Consider the following 18,818-nt stretch of genomic DNA (forward strand, 5'->3'; position numbering starts at 1 on the left):
GTTTCTGCGATCAACGAGCGAGATGTGTTCATGTTTGCTTGCGTGCGCGTGACACCGTGCTTGTTAATTTATTTAATAAGCAAATACAGAACCTTGAGCACAGTGACAGTGATGGCAGAACTGCGCCTGGAGTGTCCATTATCGCAATAAAATAGTTGTTTTGGTTATAGTGCGGTACCGCTTATAGTGCGGATATTCTTACTCCGGCGAATTACGTTATATGCGGTTCACACTACAGTAAACTTTTGTTAAAATTCAACTGTGGTTAATTCAGTTTTTTGGTTATTTGATACCGATCAAAGATCTTGTCTGGCACCTGTATACTTCTGTTGGACCAAACTTTCATTATCAGATCCTGAAATTACTCTGCTGGATAATTTGAGCTTGGCTGATCATCATGCACACGCCAAACCCCAATGATGACTGCATTGGTCTCTTAAATAGCGACACCATCCTTTTTGGCAGCACTTGGGTATAGTGAATGAGTCAAACACATCATCTCTCGTCAAAAACACCTGTTTTCGACCTCCCCCAGGAAGAGTTTAAAGCTTAAATGCTGGCTTACAACTAAATATAGCAGTGTTCACCCGATTCTATCGTGCCCCTCACCCTCCTTTTTTTCAATAAAATTTACCCGAAAATTGCTAGAGCGGTGAAGTTCAATATGAAACCTAAACCGTTCATAGACTACTGTCAGCCTAGCCAGTCTCATCGTCATTGCCATTAAAAGATAGCCGCCATTGATGGCAATAGAACCAGGGGCTCTATTTTGGACACGCATGGCAGCTGCACAGCCGCCATTATCTGCCATCTAGGCTCTCTCATTGGCTGTCCAGAGGTCATGTGTTTCCAAATTTGTGCCGGGAAACGGAAGTTTTGCAAAATGCAATTTTGCGTTTTCGTCAGAATGACGAAGCGTGACATGGAGCTGCAAGTTTTATCGACTAATACTTTTTTGTGGTCCTTGGCACCCATATTGCGACTTTAGCGCTTTAAAAAGAAAGTGGACTGTAGCGTGCAGAAGCTCGTGCAATGCATCTGCAATTTCGCGAATATGTGGTGGCGTTCCAAGATAGCCAGCATGTCAGCTTGTTCATTGACTGAAGGAATATCCCGTGAGGAGCGTCACAGGAAGGGCCGTTTCGTAAACGTCAATTTGTCGTTGCGCTAGGCCGCCATTGCAGAGATTTTATGCCATAATTTGTGGTGCGACGAGCCGCGCGAATTATGGTAATGAGCAGCCATATGCAATGGCAGTGGAGAGGCATGCGTATCGCCGCATTTTCCCTGTCATTTCGGCCCATAAAAATCTTTTGTTCACAACGCGTGCTCATAGCATTTGCATCGCTCTCGGGTGGTGTTGGCATTTGTGTTTTGCACCATCATTTTTAATAAAAACACGTTTATTTGAAATAATATTGGTTGAAACTAGCAAACCTTCTGCGACATTTTGCACTTTTCACTATTGCGTTTGTATTGTAAGCAATATTAATGACTTTTCGCGTCATCAAAGGCTATGACAATGGTGACTTTTTAATTTATAAAAAGAAATGTACGCAAGACGGCGCCTTGCAGTTTCCTCTCGCGGTGCTAGTAAGCAGCGAAGTGCACAAGAGATGGCAGTGCCGGCGCTTGTGCCGCTCAAGCAGATATCTGTGGTGCGCGCAACGCTATCGATGATATTCGGCTGCTTCTCAGCCAGACGAATCGGGCTTAGTCACTTGCGGTTCACGAGATAGTGATAACGCGGCCTAGAGCGTGCGCTGATCATCACTGGCAGGTCGCGTATATTGTCAAGGTAGGAAGCAAGCGCGTGGGCGCCAATATACGATGACTCATTCCATTCCCCGAGGACACACATCCTATCTAATGAAGCAGACGACAGCCTGCACGCATGCAGACGACGGAAGCGAGAAGCGATTTTGATGGAATAATCATACGCTTTGAGCTAGCTGCTTTATTTTTACTGGGGAGGAAAACTGTTTTGATTTATCAACCACGCTAGGTTCAATGCCTACATTACAGTTTCTTAGGCGAAACATCAAATTTACGTCACGTTACGAAAGCAAAACGGGGCCATCGGCCCCATTTTGTAAGCGTCACGCCTATGTCACGCCTCGAAGAAAATGGCGGAATGTCCAGAATAGCGGCTCAGGGTTGTATTCTGTAACACTTCGGTTTTCGAAGAATTCAATTTGGCTGTGGCGTCATGTTTGAGCGGTTCGTTGACATAATTAGAATGTGAGAAAGGACAGAGGCCAATCGGCGTGCAGCTTTTTTTTTTCTTTCTTTTTCTGGAAGTGAATGTCACAAACCAAGGGAAAATATAGAAAATTAGGAATGCTTCTTGGTAAATAAATAATTGCCTCCTGAATTCTTGGTCTGCCATTTCAAACGTGTCTTTTCGATGTCACGGTCGTCGTCTCACAGATGCTCGCTAAAAGCACTAACACAGACGCCACAGGGATCACCATCGCCGTCATTTTACTAGGAACACCAATCTCGCCTGTGCACACAGCACGCACAGGCTCTGCACATGGCAAACGGCGCCTTTGAATGTCACTGAAGCACTTCGTGCCATTTCGCCTTATAGCAGACGCGAATTCGGTTTCCGCATGATTGACATGTAGGTGACCTCATCATAATACGCGTGCGCGCATTGAGGCGATAGCGTCACCCAGGCGACGACCAGTCGCTGCTCACAAAGCAAATTGTTCAAAAACCTAAGCGTTACAGAATACGCTCCTAGGTCTTCCAGAGCATGACGATGACAACAGGCTGGTTTCAGCTCGATTGCGAAAGCGTATTCAAAAAAGAAGTTATTTTACATGTTAAAGTAGCGGCAATAAATCACGTCGCATGTTCTTGGCATTCCAGTGAATTGCTTAGTGTCGCAGAACTGCGGAGTGCTTTGGTGAGGGGCACCATCTCGGTTGTGGTTGGTGCGGAGTCATTTAATAAATGCAGAATATCAAACTTGCTATGAACTGTACGAAGGCCATGTTACGGTTCTTCATAGTCAGCAAGAAAGTGCTGCGTGGGACTGATGACAATGGACATTTAGTAAATAAATTTTCTTTCTGGGGTTTTACGTGCCAAAACCTGTTCTGATTATGAGGCACGCCGTAGTGGAGGGCTCCAGATTAATTTTGACTTCCTGGGTTTCTTTACATTCTGTGAAGGTAGAGCTCACTCGTTTTGTCTTTTTATTGCCAGAGTCAGAGGCTTGCTACGTTTTTCTAGCAAAAAGATGCGGTGCACATACGAGTCCTTATTTGTTTAAGAGCTTTAATGGAATTTTCATGTTAGTTTTATACTTTGAGCCCATAAATAGCGGGTGTGCATTTGATTTGGAGGTGTGCTTGAGTGGGAGCGAATTCCACCAAATAAATCAGCGGCGCGTATTGGTGTCATTCTGCCTCTTGTTTAATTCGACTGATATTGTCACTCCCGTCAGGGTCGAATTATATACTTTCGGTGTCACTGGCATACCGGTGTGTTTCCACATTTCTGCCCTTCCATGTCACTGACGTACCCCTACATTCCCTACACAGATGTGTGCAGCAACATGAATTACGCCAGCCCCAAGTGTTCTGCCATCTCTTTAATATTTCTAGAAGCATATTTTCTCCTCACTCTCGGTTAACTCAGTCTGGGTTTTTGTTACTGGCCGTGGAACATGCCCCGTCCTGAGTGTGGTTGCATCACAAGGAGCAGGCACGTCCTCAGATTTGAGGGGCAGCTCTAGCTCCCAGACTTTGTACACCACTAAAGTGGTGATTCTTCATTCAAATATTTGCACCGTAGCACAAGGCCACCAGTCTTGCAGATTTCTGCCATCTGTGGTATGTTTATAGAATTTTGTGTTTGTGTGTATGTCTCTCTCTCCCATTGTATTCTCTACAGCACGCCTTGTTTCCAGCGTTGAGGGTGCTCCTTTCATCGGTGTGCTTTCTTCACGATGTGTCTGCCCCATGTCATATCTCTTTCATGTGTTGCTCTGTTTCATCTCTTGCTCTCGTTGCTTTATCTGGTCAAGTTCAAATAAACAAAAGCACTCCTTCCGTGAGCATGGCCGCATGATTGCTTTGAGATGGCTGCTCGGCACGAGACCTTCAACTGTTGACTGGAGCATTGGCTCTTCCGACTCTGAATACAAGTCAAGTTCTAACTCAGAAGATGACAGCTTGTCATCTGAAGAACAGGCAACTTCAACTGTGTCAGATTGTGATCCTGACGCCATGAAAAAGTACTGCGAACAGTGGTGTTTTTGAGTCTGCTGCACGTTTTATTCCTTTATTCAAATAGAATGCGAGGAGCATACAAAGAGTGCATTTGCAATTATCCGTGACATTTTTAAATTTCTGCATAACCGTAAATAAACCTTTGTGTTCATTTTATAATACATATCTGAGAAAAAAAGCTCGATATGGGAATCTGTCAGCTTCGAAAGAAACTCGACACTAAAAGGGTTAACGAAAGTTGGCTGTATAAGTAAAATTGATCCCTGCTAAAACATCACATTTCGCATATACCTTAGTCGTTGGCTGCTTTGTTTGTCATATTTATTGTGCCTTTAAGAAAATGGCATGTGTGCTCAAGAGTTACATCACATAGTGGAAATTGTTGGAATCACTCGCGCCTGTATTGTTATTCTTGCTCTCTCTGATGCAGTGACAAATGTGCCATTTTTTCCTTATAGTGGGGATCATTGATCTAGTGTCCTTAGAATGTTTTAGCACAGCGTTATGCTCTAAAATGACTGTTACTGGGCCTGCAGGGTACCACTTCAACTACTCAGCTATGCAAGTCCTAGCTGAGAAGCTGCCAAACTGAGCCCTGCAGAACTCAGGTGTTCTGAAGAAGTCATTTTGGTATCCACTGGAACACTACTTGATGCATACTTGAATTCTGTAGGCATAAATTAAGGTGGTTGATGGCTCAACTAGCATATGTTTCTGGCTCAACTTGCTGTATACGAGGTCTCTTAGAAAAGTATCCGACCTTTGGTCGAAGAAAAAAACTCGCATAAGTGGAGTGTTGGAAACCTAATCACCCTCAAAGTAGTCTCCTTGGGACTCCACACACTTCTCCCAGAGGTGCTGCCATTGTTGGAAGCACTCCGAGAAAGCCCTCTTTCGGAATGGAGTTTAGCTCAGCTGTCGTTGCAGCCATAATGTCCTCTCTTGTCTGAAATCACGCTCCTTTCAATGGCCTCTTGATTTTGGGAACAGCCAAAAGTCACAGGGGGCCATATCAGGAGAGTAAGGAGCCTGTTGAACTACAGGAGTCTGGTTGTCTGCCAAAAAAGTCTGAATCAAGTGCGAGGAATGTGCAGCAGCATTGTCGTGATGGATGCACCAATTTCCTTTTGACCTCTTCACGGCCAAAAGGCCATAATGGAATGGGCAGAAAAAGTGCTGATGCCCACCTCTTCCGCAATTTCTTGGATAGTCACACGACAGTCCCCCCATCACCACAGCGTTCACTTCAGCAATGACCTGGTCATATCGGCAGGTTGATGACCCACCGGAGCATGGCTTGCTTTCCACTGATATGCGGCCGTCTTTAAACCGGTTTTAGCAGTCCTTAATCTGTGTGCTGTTTATAGCATCGTCACCGAAAGCCGCCTGACTTTTCTGAATGGTTTCCACTTGGCTGTCGCCCAGTGGAAATGGGCACAAGCGGGGGATGCTTGTGCCCATTTGAACCAGTGGGTGCCCGGCGGCGGTGGGAATCGAACCCATAGCCTCCCGCAGCCGAGGCGGGCGTTCTACCACTAGGCCACGGCTGCGGCAAAATTTGATGCAGTAGCGCTGCTTCAGTCGCTCCGACATTTTCCTTGCAATGAAAAAACCGACAAGAACACTGCGCACTACCTCACTGAACGCTGCGTCCCTGCGACTGACGCTATCGGCAGGCGGGAAAAAATTCGAGCATGCGCACAAAGGTTCAAGGTCGGCTGATGCAGGTGCGCTTGTTTCGTATCCATCAGGTGTTCGCAAAAAAAAATAAAGTCAGATACTTTTCTAACAGACCTCGTACATGTCACTAGCTCTCACTTAGTGCATTTCTTTAGGAATCAATTTATGGATAACTTGTACTTTGTCATCTACTCTCTTCAGTGTTTATTTTTTGTTCAATTGTCTTGTTTTGTTTCATGCTAATTCAATAGAACAACGCTGTGCTATTCACATTGCACAAGGAAACACGCAATTCACATTGTGTGTTTGCATTGCAGGCAAGCTACCTGCAGTGTCCTGTGTGCAAGGCCATATATGGAGTGAAACAGGGCAACCAGCCATCAGGCATCATGAACTTCCAAGTGCTGCCTTTCACACTCCCTGGCTATGAGGGCTGTGACACCATTCAGATCACATACCACATCCCTTCTGGAGTTCAAGGGCCTGAGCACCCACGGCCTGGCACGCCGTACACTGCGAGAGGATTCCCTAGGCATGGATACCTGCCCAACAATGATCAAGGCCGACAGGTGAGATGTGTCATGTACACAGGAAAGCAGGCGGTGTGGGCCAAATTTCACAGCCTTGTGCATGCGACACATGCTGCTGTCTTGGAGATTCGTGTGACCAAACTGTCGGCCTAGCGAGCCATGCTCGAAGCAGGAAGCTCCACACACATAACAATGGTCACAACAGCCCTCCTTGTCAGATTCAGTAGTGTGCCATTATGATAGCTTTAGAGCTTAGGCTTTTGGGTTGAACATGTTGACTTGAATAAAAAAAAAGATTAAGGGCACAGGAGAAAGGATGCATGCAGCTTTGTGTGCGTACCTTTATTTGCGTCCTTTGTTGCATGAGGGGCTGTCAAGTCGTGTCATTATGATAGCATTCAGTGTTATTCCTCATTGGTGGATAAGCACTGGCACTTAGTGTGGGAATGCTGAGCATGGCAGAGCAGTGATAACTCTGCTTAGCTTGGTGAACCAACTTCACCGAGTTGGTCAGTCATGGCACTTATACAATACATATGGAGAGAAAGGTTTATTCCTTTTACCCTTTAAGTGTGAGACATAAAAACACCCAAAGTAAATGTTTATTTTTATTCAAAATGTGTAGAATACATGAATAAGGATGTTCAATGTAATTAAAAAATATTTTGCAGAAGCTTTTTCAGAAATTAGGAGGGCAAAACCAGGTAGAACACTGGAAGGGAGCTTCACCCCAAGCCACCTATGGCTGCATGTGAAGCTTGTACAGACAGTTCTTGTCAGATGTGAAACAGAAGTTTGCATTGCATGTGCTCTGCATTGGCTGTGTGATACCATTGCAGCCGGGAATCTTGCATAGGTCTTTCTCCTCTGACCGTGCTTTCAGAAAAGGCAAGTCATGTGCCAAACTTATTTCTAGTCGTTTGTTTCTGCTCTAACGTAACAAATAGCACTTGCTGCCTGTCATTCACTGTTGGCCGAGGACATTTGGTAGGAAACTCTATACTGTACACTTCCATTAATTCTACTCTGGTTAATTCAATCGTTGGGTTTTTTCTTTACCCTGACCAAAGGTCCTGGCCGGCGCCCATGCATTTCTATTGGCCCAAGGTTTCGTTATTTCGATTCTAAAATTGGCCTTTGCTGGAGAAGTCGATCTTAATCAGTCAGCACGCACGTGCCTTACCCCTATGGTGACCCCAATAGCTGCCCCTTTAGTGACAATGTCTGCCTCGGCGAACCCTAGGGGACAGTGAATGCGTTGAACATATGCCAACGTCCCGTTGAAAACACCTATTTTCTGCCTGCCCTAGTAGGAGTTTCAGGCAATAAACGTAGCTCACAGTGTCTGATTACACTACTTACCCGATTCTAATGTGTGGACTCTCTTTTGCTTTTTATTTTAATTTTTATTTTCAGAAAGATGGGGTGGAAAATTGCATGTGTGCTGCAATCAAATGCAAAACCAAAACCACCTTCACCACATTTGTATGCTTTACCGCATAACATGAATGTATTATGGCGGCACTGGCTTCAGGAAGCCAGCCACCATTGTTCAACACATATAGACCCTTCGCCATTCTACTTGCTAAAAAAACGGATGCACCTTAGATTTGTACATTGTTTAGAAGCTTCAACGGAATTTCTAAGTTCGTTTTCGGCTTTGAACATGTAGAAACTGGGCATGCGTTTTATTCGGGGGCACATTAGAATAGGGCAAATATGGGAAAATAATCAGCGGTGTATTATGCCGTTTTTTTTTCTGCATGTTATTTAATTCAGCCTGCCGGATATTCTGGTCAATTTCGTTGGTCCCGCCAGAGTCAAATTAACTGAAGGCAACTGTACACGAACAAAGCTCTGCAAAAAAAAAAATCTGATGTGTTGCCTGTATGCAACACTCCTTTAAGAGGGTTAAAGCTTCGTGATCTTTTTGGGTGCTTTTTGTGCGTGCTGTATGAGTGCTCTGGCAGTAGTTAATAATTTATCGTACCCCTGCTTTATCTACAGCATCTTGTGTACAATAGTACACATCTCAAGACACTTCTGGTTGCACTTGTGCTGCAAAGTTTAGTAATACGCTCCAAGCGGTTTAGTGAAAAGTGTTACAGTTACAGTTAGCCTGTGTGTTTACTTCAAAGCTAGTTTGTCACCATGTAAAGGGTTCTCTACTTACGCTGCTTTTAACAATGATGATTTGCACAAGGCAAATTTCTGAAGCGGCTTGCTGTTTATCAAGGACAAATCACATGATTTACTAATCAAGATGGTTTCCACACCTCAAGTATTTTTTCAAAACTCACTTGTGCTGTTAATATTTGTGGACACAAAAGAAAGCTTATTTAATAATTCTAGCTTCCAGATATGTTCTGCTGCTACATGTCTTTGATGGTGCTAAAGTTGCTAGGACTGTTAAAACTGAGATTTCAACAGACAGAATTGGTGACGGAAGGGGTTACGCTTATCTTGCATACTAGGAATAGTAGAATAAAGAAGGTAAAGAAGATTTCACATATGCCAATAAATTCAGTACTGACAGATGACTTGCTAAATTTAGAAGCATCACAGTGTGTCCCACCTATTGCTTGCTACCACTTAATCAGGCCAGCCCATGTGAAGCATTGTGCATCAGCAAGCTGAGTCTCAAACCGTATGATGGTGGGGCTTTTGGCAGGCACTGAAGCTTCTGGTGGAAGCCTGGGAGCGGAGGCTCATATTCACCATTGGCCAGTCGACCACCACTGGAGAACAAGACACAGTGACATGGAATGTGATTCACCTTAAGACTGAGTGTGGGTCCAATGACACAGGGGATGGTTTTCCAGACCCTTCTTATCTGGACAACCTCCTTGCCGAGCTTCGAGCGCACGGGGTCACTGGCTAGAAAGCATCTGAATGCACAGATTCGTATCATGTAAGTTCATCTCGTCCTACCTGTTCTCTATTGAAAACAGTGCAAAAGACAAGTTACTCATATCGTTCTCTTGCTCGTATGCCTATTTTACGCTGTTTTCAGTAAGTAACCTAATCAACTAGATCAGGGGTTCTCAAGCATGTTGGTCCCAGGGAACCCTGCTAAGCTTCAAGTGCCAAGAAACCCCCCTTCCCCCAAGTAAAGATGCTTGCGTAGCATGCAACATGTTTGCCGCCAATGGTGGTGATGGACAGGCTATTTTGATGGCGACGTGGAAAGCACGTGGTGAAAGCTGGGTGCAATCGTCATGAGCCGAGACAAGACAGCATTGCAACCAAGATATGATGAGAAACAATGAGTTTTCAGAGCATATCGCCCGGGGAGACTAATACCTTTCATCACAAGAGGTTTTCGAATTAGTGCCGACTTTACTTTGTGTACTGCAAAACCTCGTTAATGCTGATTTCATGGGACCGAAAAAGAATGCCCGAATTTGTATTAACCGAATGTCGAATTATCGTGGGTGTAAAAAAAATAACAAACAAATGCCTACTACGTCAACCCGCTTCTATTTATTTATTTATTTCGTTACCTTCAATGCCCGAAGGCGTTACACAAGGGAGTGGGAAAAAATACGTAATTGTTGTGATTGTTGGCGGCTAGTATGCACAGTAAGAATTGTCGACAGCGGATTTAAATGTAGAAACACTTGGAATGGTGATGACGGAGGTGGTTCCATTCCTTCGATGTCTTTGGCAAGAATAAATCAGAAAATAAGTTAGTATCGCAAAAAGGGATTTCTACTTTATAACGGTGATTAGTACAACAAGGCAAATAAGATGGCCCATTAAGAAGTTAATTCTTCAGATGTGGATTATAAAAATCTTATAAAATAACGATAAACGAAACACTTTTCTTGGCAGAGAAAGGCTAAGACGCTTTAAAATTTGTTTCTTCGATGATACACTTGAAAAGTGGAAATAATTTGACAGAATGCAATGTGCACTATGACTTTGTACTGATTCTAATTGGATATTAAGAAATAGTTTACTGGGATCCCACAAAGCACATGCATATTCAAGCTTAGACCTTACAAGCTTTTTTTATAATGTTAATTTAAGAGAAGATGATGCCCTTGAAAAGTTGTGGTGTAAGAAACCTAACGTGTGATTAGCATTGTTAACAACGTAGTTAACATGGGTTTGCCAAGAAAGGTTAGCAGTCAGGTGAACACTTAAATATTGTGACGGGGTGTCAAATAGCTAGAAGTGGGACAAGATTTATAAACGGACTGTTGGCAGAGATTGCCAAGATGGCTGAACATGCGCAGCATCCCCCAGCGATCGTCGTCTTCTTCCTTGATGCAAGGAAGCGGCCCGTAACATCTAACCGCCCCGGCGGGCTGAGCGCCATCTCGACGCAGACTAATTACATGAGGAAGCGACGGAAAAGTACGGCTTCAGTCGGGATGCGTGCACGACGTCACGAGATCGCAGGGTAGATGGTGAAGAACTGTTCAGTGGGGTGATCTCATAGTTCACATCACTAAGTTGCCGTAAAACCTTGTAAGATCCGGTGTATTGCACAAAAAGTTTTTTGGGGAGACCGACGCGACGAGAAGGAGTCCAGAGAAGCACAAGAGATATTGGAGAAAAGCAGAGGTGCCGGTGGCTGCGGTCATAACGGTCCTTTTGGCATAATTGTGAGTCGGAGAGTCGGTCATGAGCGATCTGACGTGCCAGATGGGCTCGCGCGGCAGCATCGCGGGCATACTCTGTCGTATGTTGTACAACAGAAGGTAGTAGCGTGTCAAAAGGCAATGCAGGGTGGTGTCCATACAGCAGGTAAAATGTCGAAAAACCAGTCGTGTCATGACGGGAGGAGTTGTACGCGAACGTGACGTATGGCAAAGCGCTGTCCCAGTCCCGATGATCGTCGGACACGTACATCGACAGCATATCGGTTAAGGTGCGGTTCAGCCTTTCGGTGAGCCCGTTGGTCTGCGGGTGGTACGCAGTACTGAGCTTGTGCTCCACAGAACAGGAACGAAGGAGGTCATCGACAACTTTCGACAAGAAGTAGTGGCCTCTGTCTGTGAGCAGTTGCCGAGGGGCAACATGACGAAGGATGACATCATGAAGGAGGAAATCGGCGACGTCAGTGGCGCAACCAGTCGGCAGAGCTCGCGTGATGGCAAAACGTGTAGCGTAGTCGGTCGCAACTGCGATCCACTTGTTCCCTGAACGAGACGTAGGAAATGGACCGAGGAGGTCAAGACCGATGTGGTAGAAGGGCTCCTGGCGTATGTCAATAGAATGCAGAAGGCGTGCAGGCAACCCCGAGGGCCGTTTACGTCGCTGACAAAGGTCACGCGCAGCAACGTAGCGTCGAACAGATCGGTGCAGACCAGGCCAGAAAAACCAGCACCGCACGCGATCGTATGTGCGGGATACGCCAAGATGGCCAGCGGTCGGAGCAATGTGGAGTTCTTTGAGAACCGTAGCACGAAGGTGCTTGGGGAGAACAAGCAGAAGCTCTGGGCCATCGGGAGTGGTACTACGACGGTAAAGAATATTGTCGTGAAGCTCAAACAGATGAAGCGATGGGTCGGGCTTACGAGAATGGAGACGGCCAATTATAGATCGTAACGTGTTGTCACTTTGCTGTTCAGCGCGTATGTTGGCCAGATCTGCAATAGCCATGACGAAGTTACCGGTATCACATTCGGCGGTGTCGGGAGGGTCGACAGGGTAGCGTGATAAACAGCCAGTATCTTGGTGCATCCGGCCAGATTTGTAGAGCACGTCAAAGGTGTACTCCTGTAGTCGTAACGCCCAGAGACCAAGCCTTCCTGTAGGATCCTTCAGCGACGAGAGCCAGCAAAGGGCATGGTGGTCGGTGACGACGGAAAACATTCGGCCGTACAAATAAGGGTGGAATTTTGCTACATCCCAGATCAAAGCGAGGCATTCGCACTCCGTTATCGAATAATTCCGCTCCGACGACGAGAGAAGGCGGCTGCCGTAGGCAATGACACGGTCCTGGTCATTCTGGCATTGGGTGAGTACTGCACCTATGCCGTGGCCACTGGCGTCGGTGTGAACTTCTGTAGGGGCCGACGAGTCATAATGCGCCAAAATGGGCGGTGAAGTCAGTAAACTGACCAGGGTGGTGAATGCGGCAGCTTGTGCACGATCCCAGGAAACAGAGATGTCCTTCTTAAGTAGGTCAGTAAGCGGCCGGGCATTGTCGGCGAAATTCCTGACAAAGCGGCGGAAGTAGTAACACAAGCCGATAAAGCTCCGTACATCGCTAACTGAGTGAGGAACAGGAAAGTCTCTGACGGCACGCACCTTGTCGGGGTCAGGTTGGACACCGCTAGCACTAACAAGGTGACCGAGAACGGTCATGTGACGCCGAGCGAAACGACACTTGGAGGAGTTAGGTTGTAGGCCAGCGCGGCGAAACACATCAAGAATGGCCGACAGGTGGGCTAGGTGGTCCTCAAAAGTAGGTGAAAAGACAATCACGTCATCTAGATATCATAAACACGTAGACCACTTATAGCCCCGAAGGCGAGAATCCATCATTCGCTCGAAGGTCGCGGGGGCATTACACAATCCAAAAGGCATAACCTTGAATTAGTAAAGTCCATCTGGTGTGACAAACGCAGTCTTTTTGCGGTCCATGGCATCCACGGTAATCTGCCAGCATCCGGAGCGTAGGTCGATGGAGGAAAAGTATGTGGCGCCATGGAGGCAGTTTAAGGCGTCATTGATTCGGGGAAGGGGGTATACGTCCTTGCATGTGATGTTGTTCAAGTGTCGGTAGTCAACACAAAGGCACCAGCTGCCATCTTTCATTTTTACTAGTACCACAGGGGACGCCCTCGGACTGGAAGAAGGTTCGATAATGCCTTTTACGAGCATTTTGTCAACTTCGCCTTGGATCACGCAACGTTCGCTGAGGGAGACACGATAGGGATGGCGGCGGATAGGGCTCGCGTTCCCCGTGTCGATGCGATGTTGGACAACAGACGTTTGGCTCAGAGAACGATCGTCGAAGTCGAAAATGTCGTGGTAAGTCTCGAGAAGGTGGCGAAGGTCAGTAGCTTGATCAGAAGGAAGGTCAGCAGGGATCATTCCGACGAAGACACCATGCGGCAAGCTGCTTGTGGTGCAAATGAAGGGCGGACTGGTGGGATCCAATGCGCAAATTTCAGTCGTCGGCAGCAGTGATGGCGGCGAGTGACATGCCTGCAGGAATCAGTTGAGGAGAGGCGCTGAAATTTAAAATAGGAATGGTGATGCGGTTGCCAGTGACAGTCACGAGGGTGTTAGGCACGGCGACGTTCTTGGCGAGAACATCTGTTACCGGGGATAGCACGTAATTGCCATCAGTGACGGGAGGGTTCGAGACCATGGCGATATACATGGCGGCTTGCGGGGGCATGCGCACATAATCGAGAGAGCAGAGGCGGGCTGAAGGCGTGGCTTGGCCATCGGCTAGGAGAGGTAGTTCAAGCTGCAGGAGGCCAGTTGCACAGTCAATTAGGGCAGAATGAGTTGCGAGAAATTCTAGACCAAGTATAACGTCGTACGGACATTGCTCAAGAACGGCAAATAAAACAGAAGGTGGGTGACTGGCAATGGTGATGCGGGCGGTGCACATGCCAAGGATGGTGGGAGTTCCTCCATCGGCCACGCTTACAACGTGGGAAACAGCAGGTGTGACCACCTTCTTTAGGCGACGGCGAAGACCAGAGCTCATGACAGAAATAGAACCCCGGTGTCGACAAGTGCAGAAATCGTCACGCCATCAACGTCAACGTCCAACACACAGCGTCGAGTCGGCAGAGTAACTAGAGGGTTTTGGGGCAGAGTCGTCAATGCAGCGTTACCTCCGGGCGCTGCATCGTTTAGTTTTCCGGAGTGAAGGAGCCACGGTTGCTCGGCGACGGGGCGCGGCGAGGGGGCGGGGAGCGGGAGGACGGACGGCGGTACGATTGCGAACGTGACTGGTGACCTCTAGGTGACGGTGAGCGGCTGGACCATGTCGTGGCAGCGTCAGGATTGTAAGGGTGTGCCGCAGATACTGTCTCAAAAGGGCTGCGATCAAGGCAGTGAGCATGGCCAAAGGATGGAGTACGTTGCGGGAACGACCAGCGGTTGTTACAGTAGCGAGCAACGTGCCCGACACAGTGGCAGATAAAGCTGATAGGCCGATCGTCTGCAGTTCGCCAATCAGCAGGGTTCCGAGATCGTGGAGCGAACCGTGGATACCGAGGGAACGATGTTGGGGCCCCGGAAGTAGGTGCGCTGACAACGGCGCAAGCAGCGTGAACCCCGAGATTCGCGAGTTCATTTCGCACGATGGCTTGAACGAGTGAAACTGCTGGTGCGTTTGAGTCGCCGACGTTAGAGCTGGTAAAGAGGCTAGCGGGAGCCATTGCCTCGATTTCGCGGCGGACAATCCTCGTCAATTCGGCCGAATGCGGCGAAAGGTTTGATTGCGGTCGCTCTTCACACGAAGACGTTGCAGCGGTGTTGGGAAGCCGGGCGAATGGTCGTTCAATACGGCGGCTCTTAGCCTGCTCGAAGCGCTGAGACTCCTCGATCATGGCATCGATGGTAGCTCAATTTCTGCACATCAGCAAATTGAATGCGTCGTCCGCTATCCCTTTCAGTACGTGGCCAACCTTGTCAGACTCTGGCATGTTACTGCCAGCTTTACGGCACAGCGCCAGTACATCTTGTACGTACGACAAGTACGATTCCGTGGACGTCTGGGCGCGGGTCGACAACTGTTGCTTCGCAGCGATTTTTCGACTGGAGGCCCTACCGAACAGGTCACGGAGCTTTTGTTTGAACGTATCCCAGCTCCCAAAGTCGACCTCGTGATTGTCATACCACAACTTCGCCGTTCCACTAAGATAAAACACCACATTGGCTAGCATGACTGTCAGGTCCCAGTGGCTGGAATCGCTCACCCGTTCGTATAGCGTAAGCCATTCCTCAACATCGATACCATTGGTCCCGTTGAACGTTCCAGGGTCTCGGGGTTGGACTGCTACAATCGGTGTCTGCGGCGCAGAAGGAGATTCTGGTTGGTGTGCCATGGTGGTCGCACCGCAGCGCCGACCGCTTCGGAGCTCCGTCGTCTGCCGAGAATACTCCGCACCTCCACCAATGTGTGACGACGGGGTGTCAAATAGATAGAAGCGGGACAAGATTTATAAATGGGGACTGTTCGCAGAGATTGCCAAGATGGCTGAACACGCGCAGCATCCCTCAGCGATCGTCGTCTTCTTCCTTATGCAAGGAGGCGGCCCGTAACAAATATTTATACGTGGTAACCTCGTCTAGTACAGAGCCATCAATGTGGTAAAGAGGAGGGTTACAAGTAGAAGCTTTTCGGGAGATTCTCATTACTTTGCACTTTTTAACGTTGAAATATATTTGCCATGCGTTACACCAGTTATAGCGTCGAGGTCAGATTGAACTGCTACAAGATCAGTGCAAGATATTATGCAATAAATTACGCAGTCGTCAGCATATAGCCTGATGGATGATTCAACTACATCAGCCAGGTCGTTAATGTAGACTAAAAATAAAAGTGGGTCATGGGCCGAACCCGGCGGCATACAGGAGATAAGTGGACAGTAAGAGCAATCAAAATTGTTAGCTGTAACAAATTGCATTCTATTGGAAAGAAAATTGTCAATCCATGCAAAAATGTTAGGATCGGATTTTTTTAGCTTTAAACGAAGCACAGAGTGAGAGACAAGGTCAAATGCTTTATGACAATCCAAGAATATACAGTCGACAAAACACCGATTGTCAAGTTCAGCGAAAAGTTCATTGGTCAAGCAAATTAGTTGTGTCTCACACGAAAATTAATTACGAAACCCATGCTGTTTTGTCGTAAAGAATACATTGGACTCGAGGAAATGACCTAAACATGAGTAAATAATATTGTCACGTAGTAGTGACGCTAAAGAAAACAGTCGTACAATTGTATGACGAAACTGGTTCTTTATTGGGCGAACCTGTGCCCACAAAAGCAAGCTACACTCAAAGCACAACGATAGTGGCGAACGCAGTCGGCGATCGTCGAAAATCTCATCGGCGGTGAAACGCGCCAGCTTTTATACATGAGTCATCGAATGTTTCAGATTAATCCCTGGCACCCGCAGTGCCTTCCAGAAAGTTCTAGACAAATCGCGTCGGTCATAAAATCAGATAACATAAGCGTTGGTGAAAACAGGCAACGGAAAGAAGCATCGATAACGTTCTAGAAACTTCCGATACAGGCGCTTCCTGCGCCGAGCGATAACATTTAACGTTTGTTAGCCGGTGGAAAGCGGCCACCAGTGAAACATAAACATGTATACGTGTCAATATCCTCCCCTTAAAAAGCATCGTCCCAATGCTATAAACAAATGTGAAAGAGAAAACAAAACCACACCTAATAAAGAAAAGAAAATAACAAAGTACCTAAGTTTGTCAGCGGGCATAGAAAGGCTTAAGACGCACCACGTGGATGACTTCAGGTCGTGCGCGGCGCCGCTGTGATTGCGAAATGCCGTCTGGCACGACCTTATAGTCCAGTGCGCCAATACGTCGGATGATCTTATATTGTCCGAGTTAGCGACGTAACAGTTTCTCGCCAAGTCCTCGTCGGCGTATCGGAGTCCAGACCCAAACACAGTCGCCGGGCTGGTACTCGACGTAGTGGCGTCGAAGATTGTAGTGTCGGCTGTGGGTCCTCTGCTGGTTCTTGATGCGCAGGAAGGCGAGCTGTCAACCTTCTTCGGCACGCTGAAAATAGGTGGCAACGTCGAGATTTTCTTCGTCGGTGACGTCCGGTAGCATGGCGTCAAGCGTCGTTGCCGGGTTCCTACCGTAGACCAGGTGGAACAGCGCCATGTGCGTTGTTTCTTGCACGGCCGTGTTTATGCGAAGGTGACGTACAGAAGGATGGCATCCCACGTCTTGTGTTCGATGTCAACGTACATTGGCAGCATGTCAGTGATGGTCCTATTTAGGCGCTCGGTGAGGCCATTCGTCTGCGGGTGGTAGGCGGTGGTCCGGCGATGGCTTGTCTGGCTGTATCGCAGGATGGCTTGAGTTCTGCCGTAAAGGCTGTACCTCTGTCGGTGATGAGGACTTCTGGGGCACCGTGACGCAGAAGGATGTTCTCAACGAAGAATCAGGCTACCTCTGCGGCACTGCCTTTGGGCAAGGCTTTTGTTTCGGCGTAGTGGGTGAGGTAGTCCGTAACTACAACGCTTCTTTTATCCCCGGACGTCGACGTCGGAAAAGGCCCCAATAAGTCCATCCCGATCTGCTGGAACGGTCGGCGAGGTGGTTCGATCGGCTGTAGAAGTCCGGCTGGCCTTGTCGGCGGTGTTTTCCGTCACATACAGTCTTGGCATGTCCTTACGTAATGGGCGACGTCGGCAGAGAGGCGAGGCCAGTAGTATTTTTCTTGTATCCTTGCGAGCGTGCGGGAAAAACTGAGGTGTCCAGCCGTTGGGTCGTCATGGAGAGCTTGCAGAACTTCTGGACGCAATGCTGAGGGTACCACGAGGAGGTAGTTGGCTCGAAGAGGCGAGAAGTTTGTCTTTAAAAGAATGTCGTTTTGCAAGAAAAACGACGCCAATCCTCGCCTGAACACCTTGGGCACAATGACGGTCTTGCCTTCCAGGTAGTCTACAAGGCTTCTTAGTTCCGGGTCGGCTCGCTGTTTTTCAGCGAATTCGTCAGCACTGATGGGTCCCAAGACAGTATTGTCATCCTGTGGCGGCAGTTCGACGGGGGCGCGAGACAAGCAGTTGGCGTCTGAGTGCTTTCGCCCGGACTTGTAAACGGCGGTGATGTCGAATGCTTGAAGTCTCAGACTCCATCGTGCGAGACGACCTGAAGGATCCTTGAAGTTAGCTAGCCAACACAAGGTGTCGTGGTCGCTCACAACTTTGAAGGGCCTGCCATAGAGGTAGGGGCGAAACTTTGATGTAGCCCAGATGATGGCGAGGCACTCTTTTTCTGTTGTAGAATAATTTGCTTCCGCCTTCGATAGCGACCGGGTAGTGCAACTTACAACCCTTTCTAGTTCGTCAGTCCTCTGCACAAGCACGGCGCCGAGTCCTACGCTGCTTGCGTCGGTGTGGACTTCGGTATCGGCGTTTTCGTCGAAATGCGCAAGTATTGGCAGTGATTGCAGGCATCACTTCAGTTCTTCAAATGCTTCGACTTGCGGTGTTTCCCACTTGAACTCGACGTCAGCCTTCGTGAGGTACGTCAGCGGCTCGTTGATCCGTGAGAAGTCTTTGACGAAGCGCCTGTAATAGGCACACAGTCCAAGAAATCTACGCACTGCCTTCTTGTCGGCGGGCAGAGGAAAGTCAGTGATGGCCGCCGTTTTCTGTGGGTCAGGGCACATTCCAGACTT

The 18,818-nt window shown here is 47.7% G+C and overlaps 1 protein-coding gene across 1 annotated transcript in view; it reads left to right on the forward strand.

Moving 5' to 3' along the window:
- The window catches only part of LOC119435216 (E3 ubiquitin-protein ligase DTX4-like), a 62,276-nt gene that overhangs the window by 26,720 nt on the left and 16,738 nt on the right, over nt 1–18,818 (forward strand). Inside the window, exons 11-12 of the mRNA XM_049659747.1 lie at nt 6,242–6,493; nt 9,126–9,365. Coding sequence (XP_049515704.1) covers nt 6,242–6,493; nt 9,126–9,335 — 462 coding nt within the window. The 3' untranslated portion in view covers nt 9,336–9,365. The remainder of the gene's footprint in view (nt 1–6,241; nt 6,494–9,125; nt 9,366–18,818) is intronic.

The sequence above is a fragment of the Dermacentor silvarum genome, unplaced genomic scaffold (assembly GCF_013339745.2).
Source record: "Dermacentor silvarum isolate Dsil-2018 unplaced genomic scaffold, BIME_Dsil_1.4 Seq536, whole genome shotgun sequence".
Classification (NCBI taxonomy): domain Eukaryota; kingdom Metazoa; phylum Arthropoda; class Arachnida; order Ixodida; family Ixodidae; genus Dermacentor; species Dermacentor silvarum.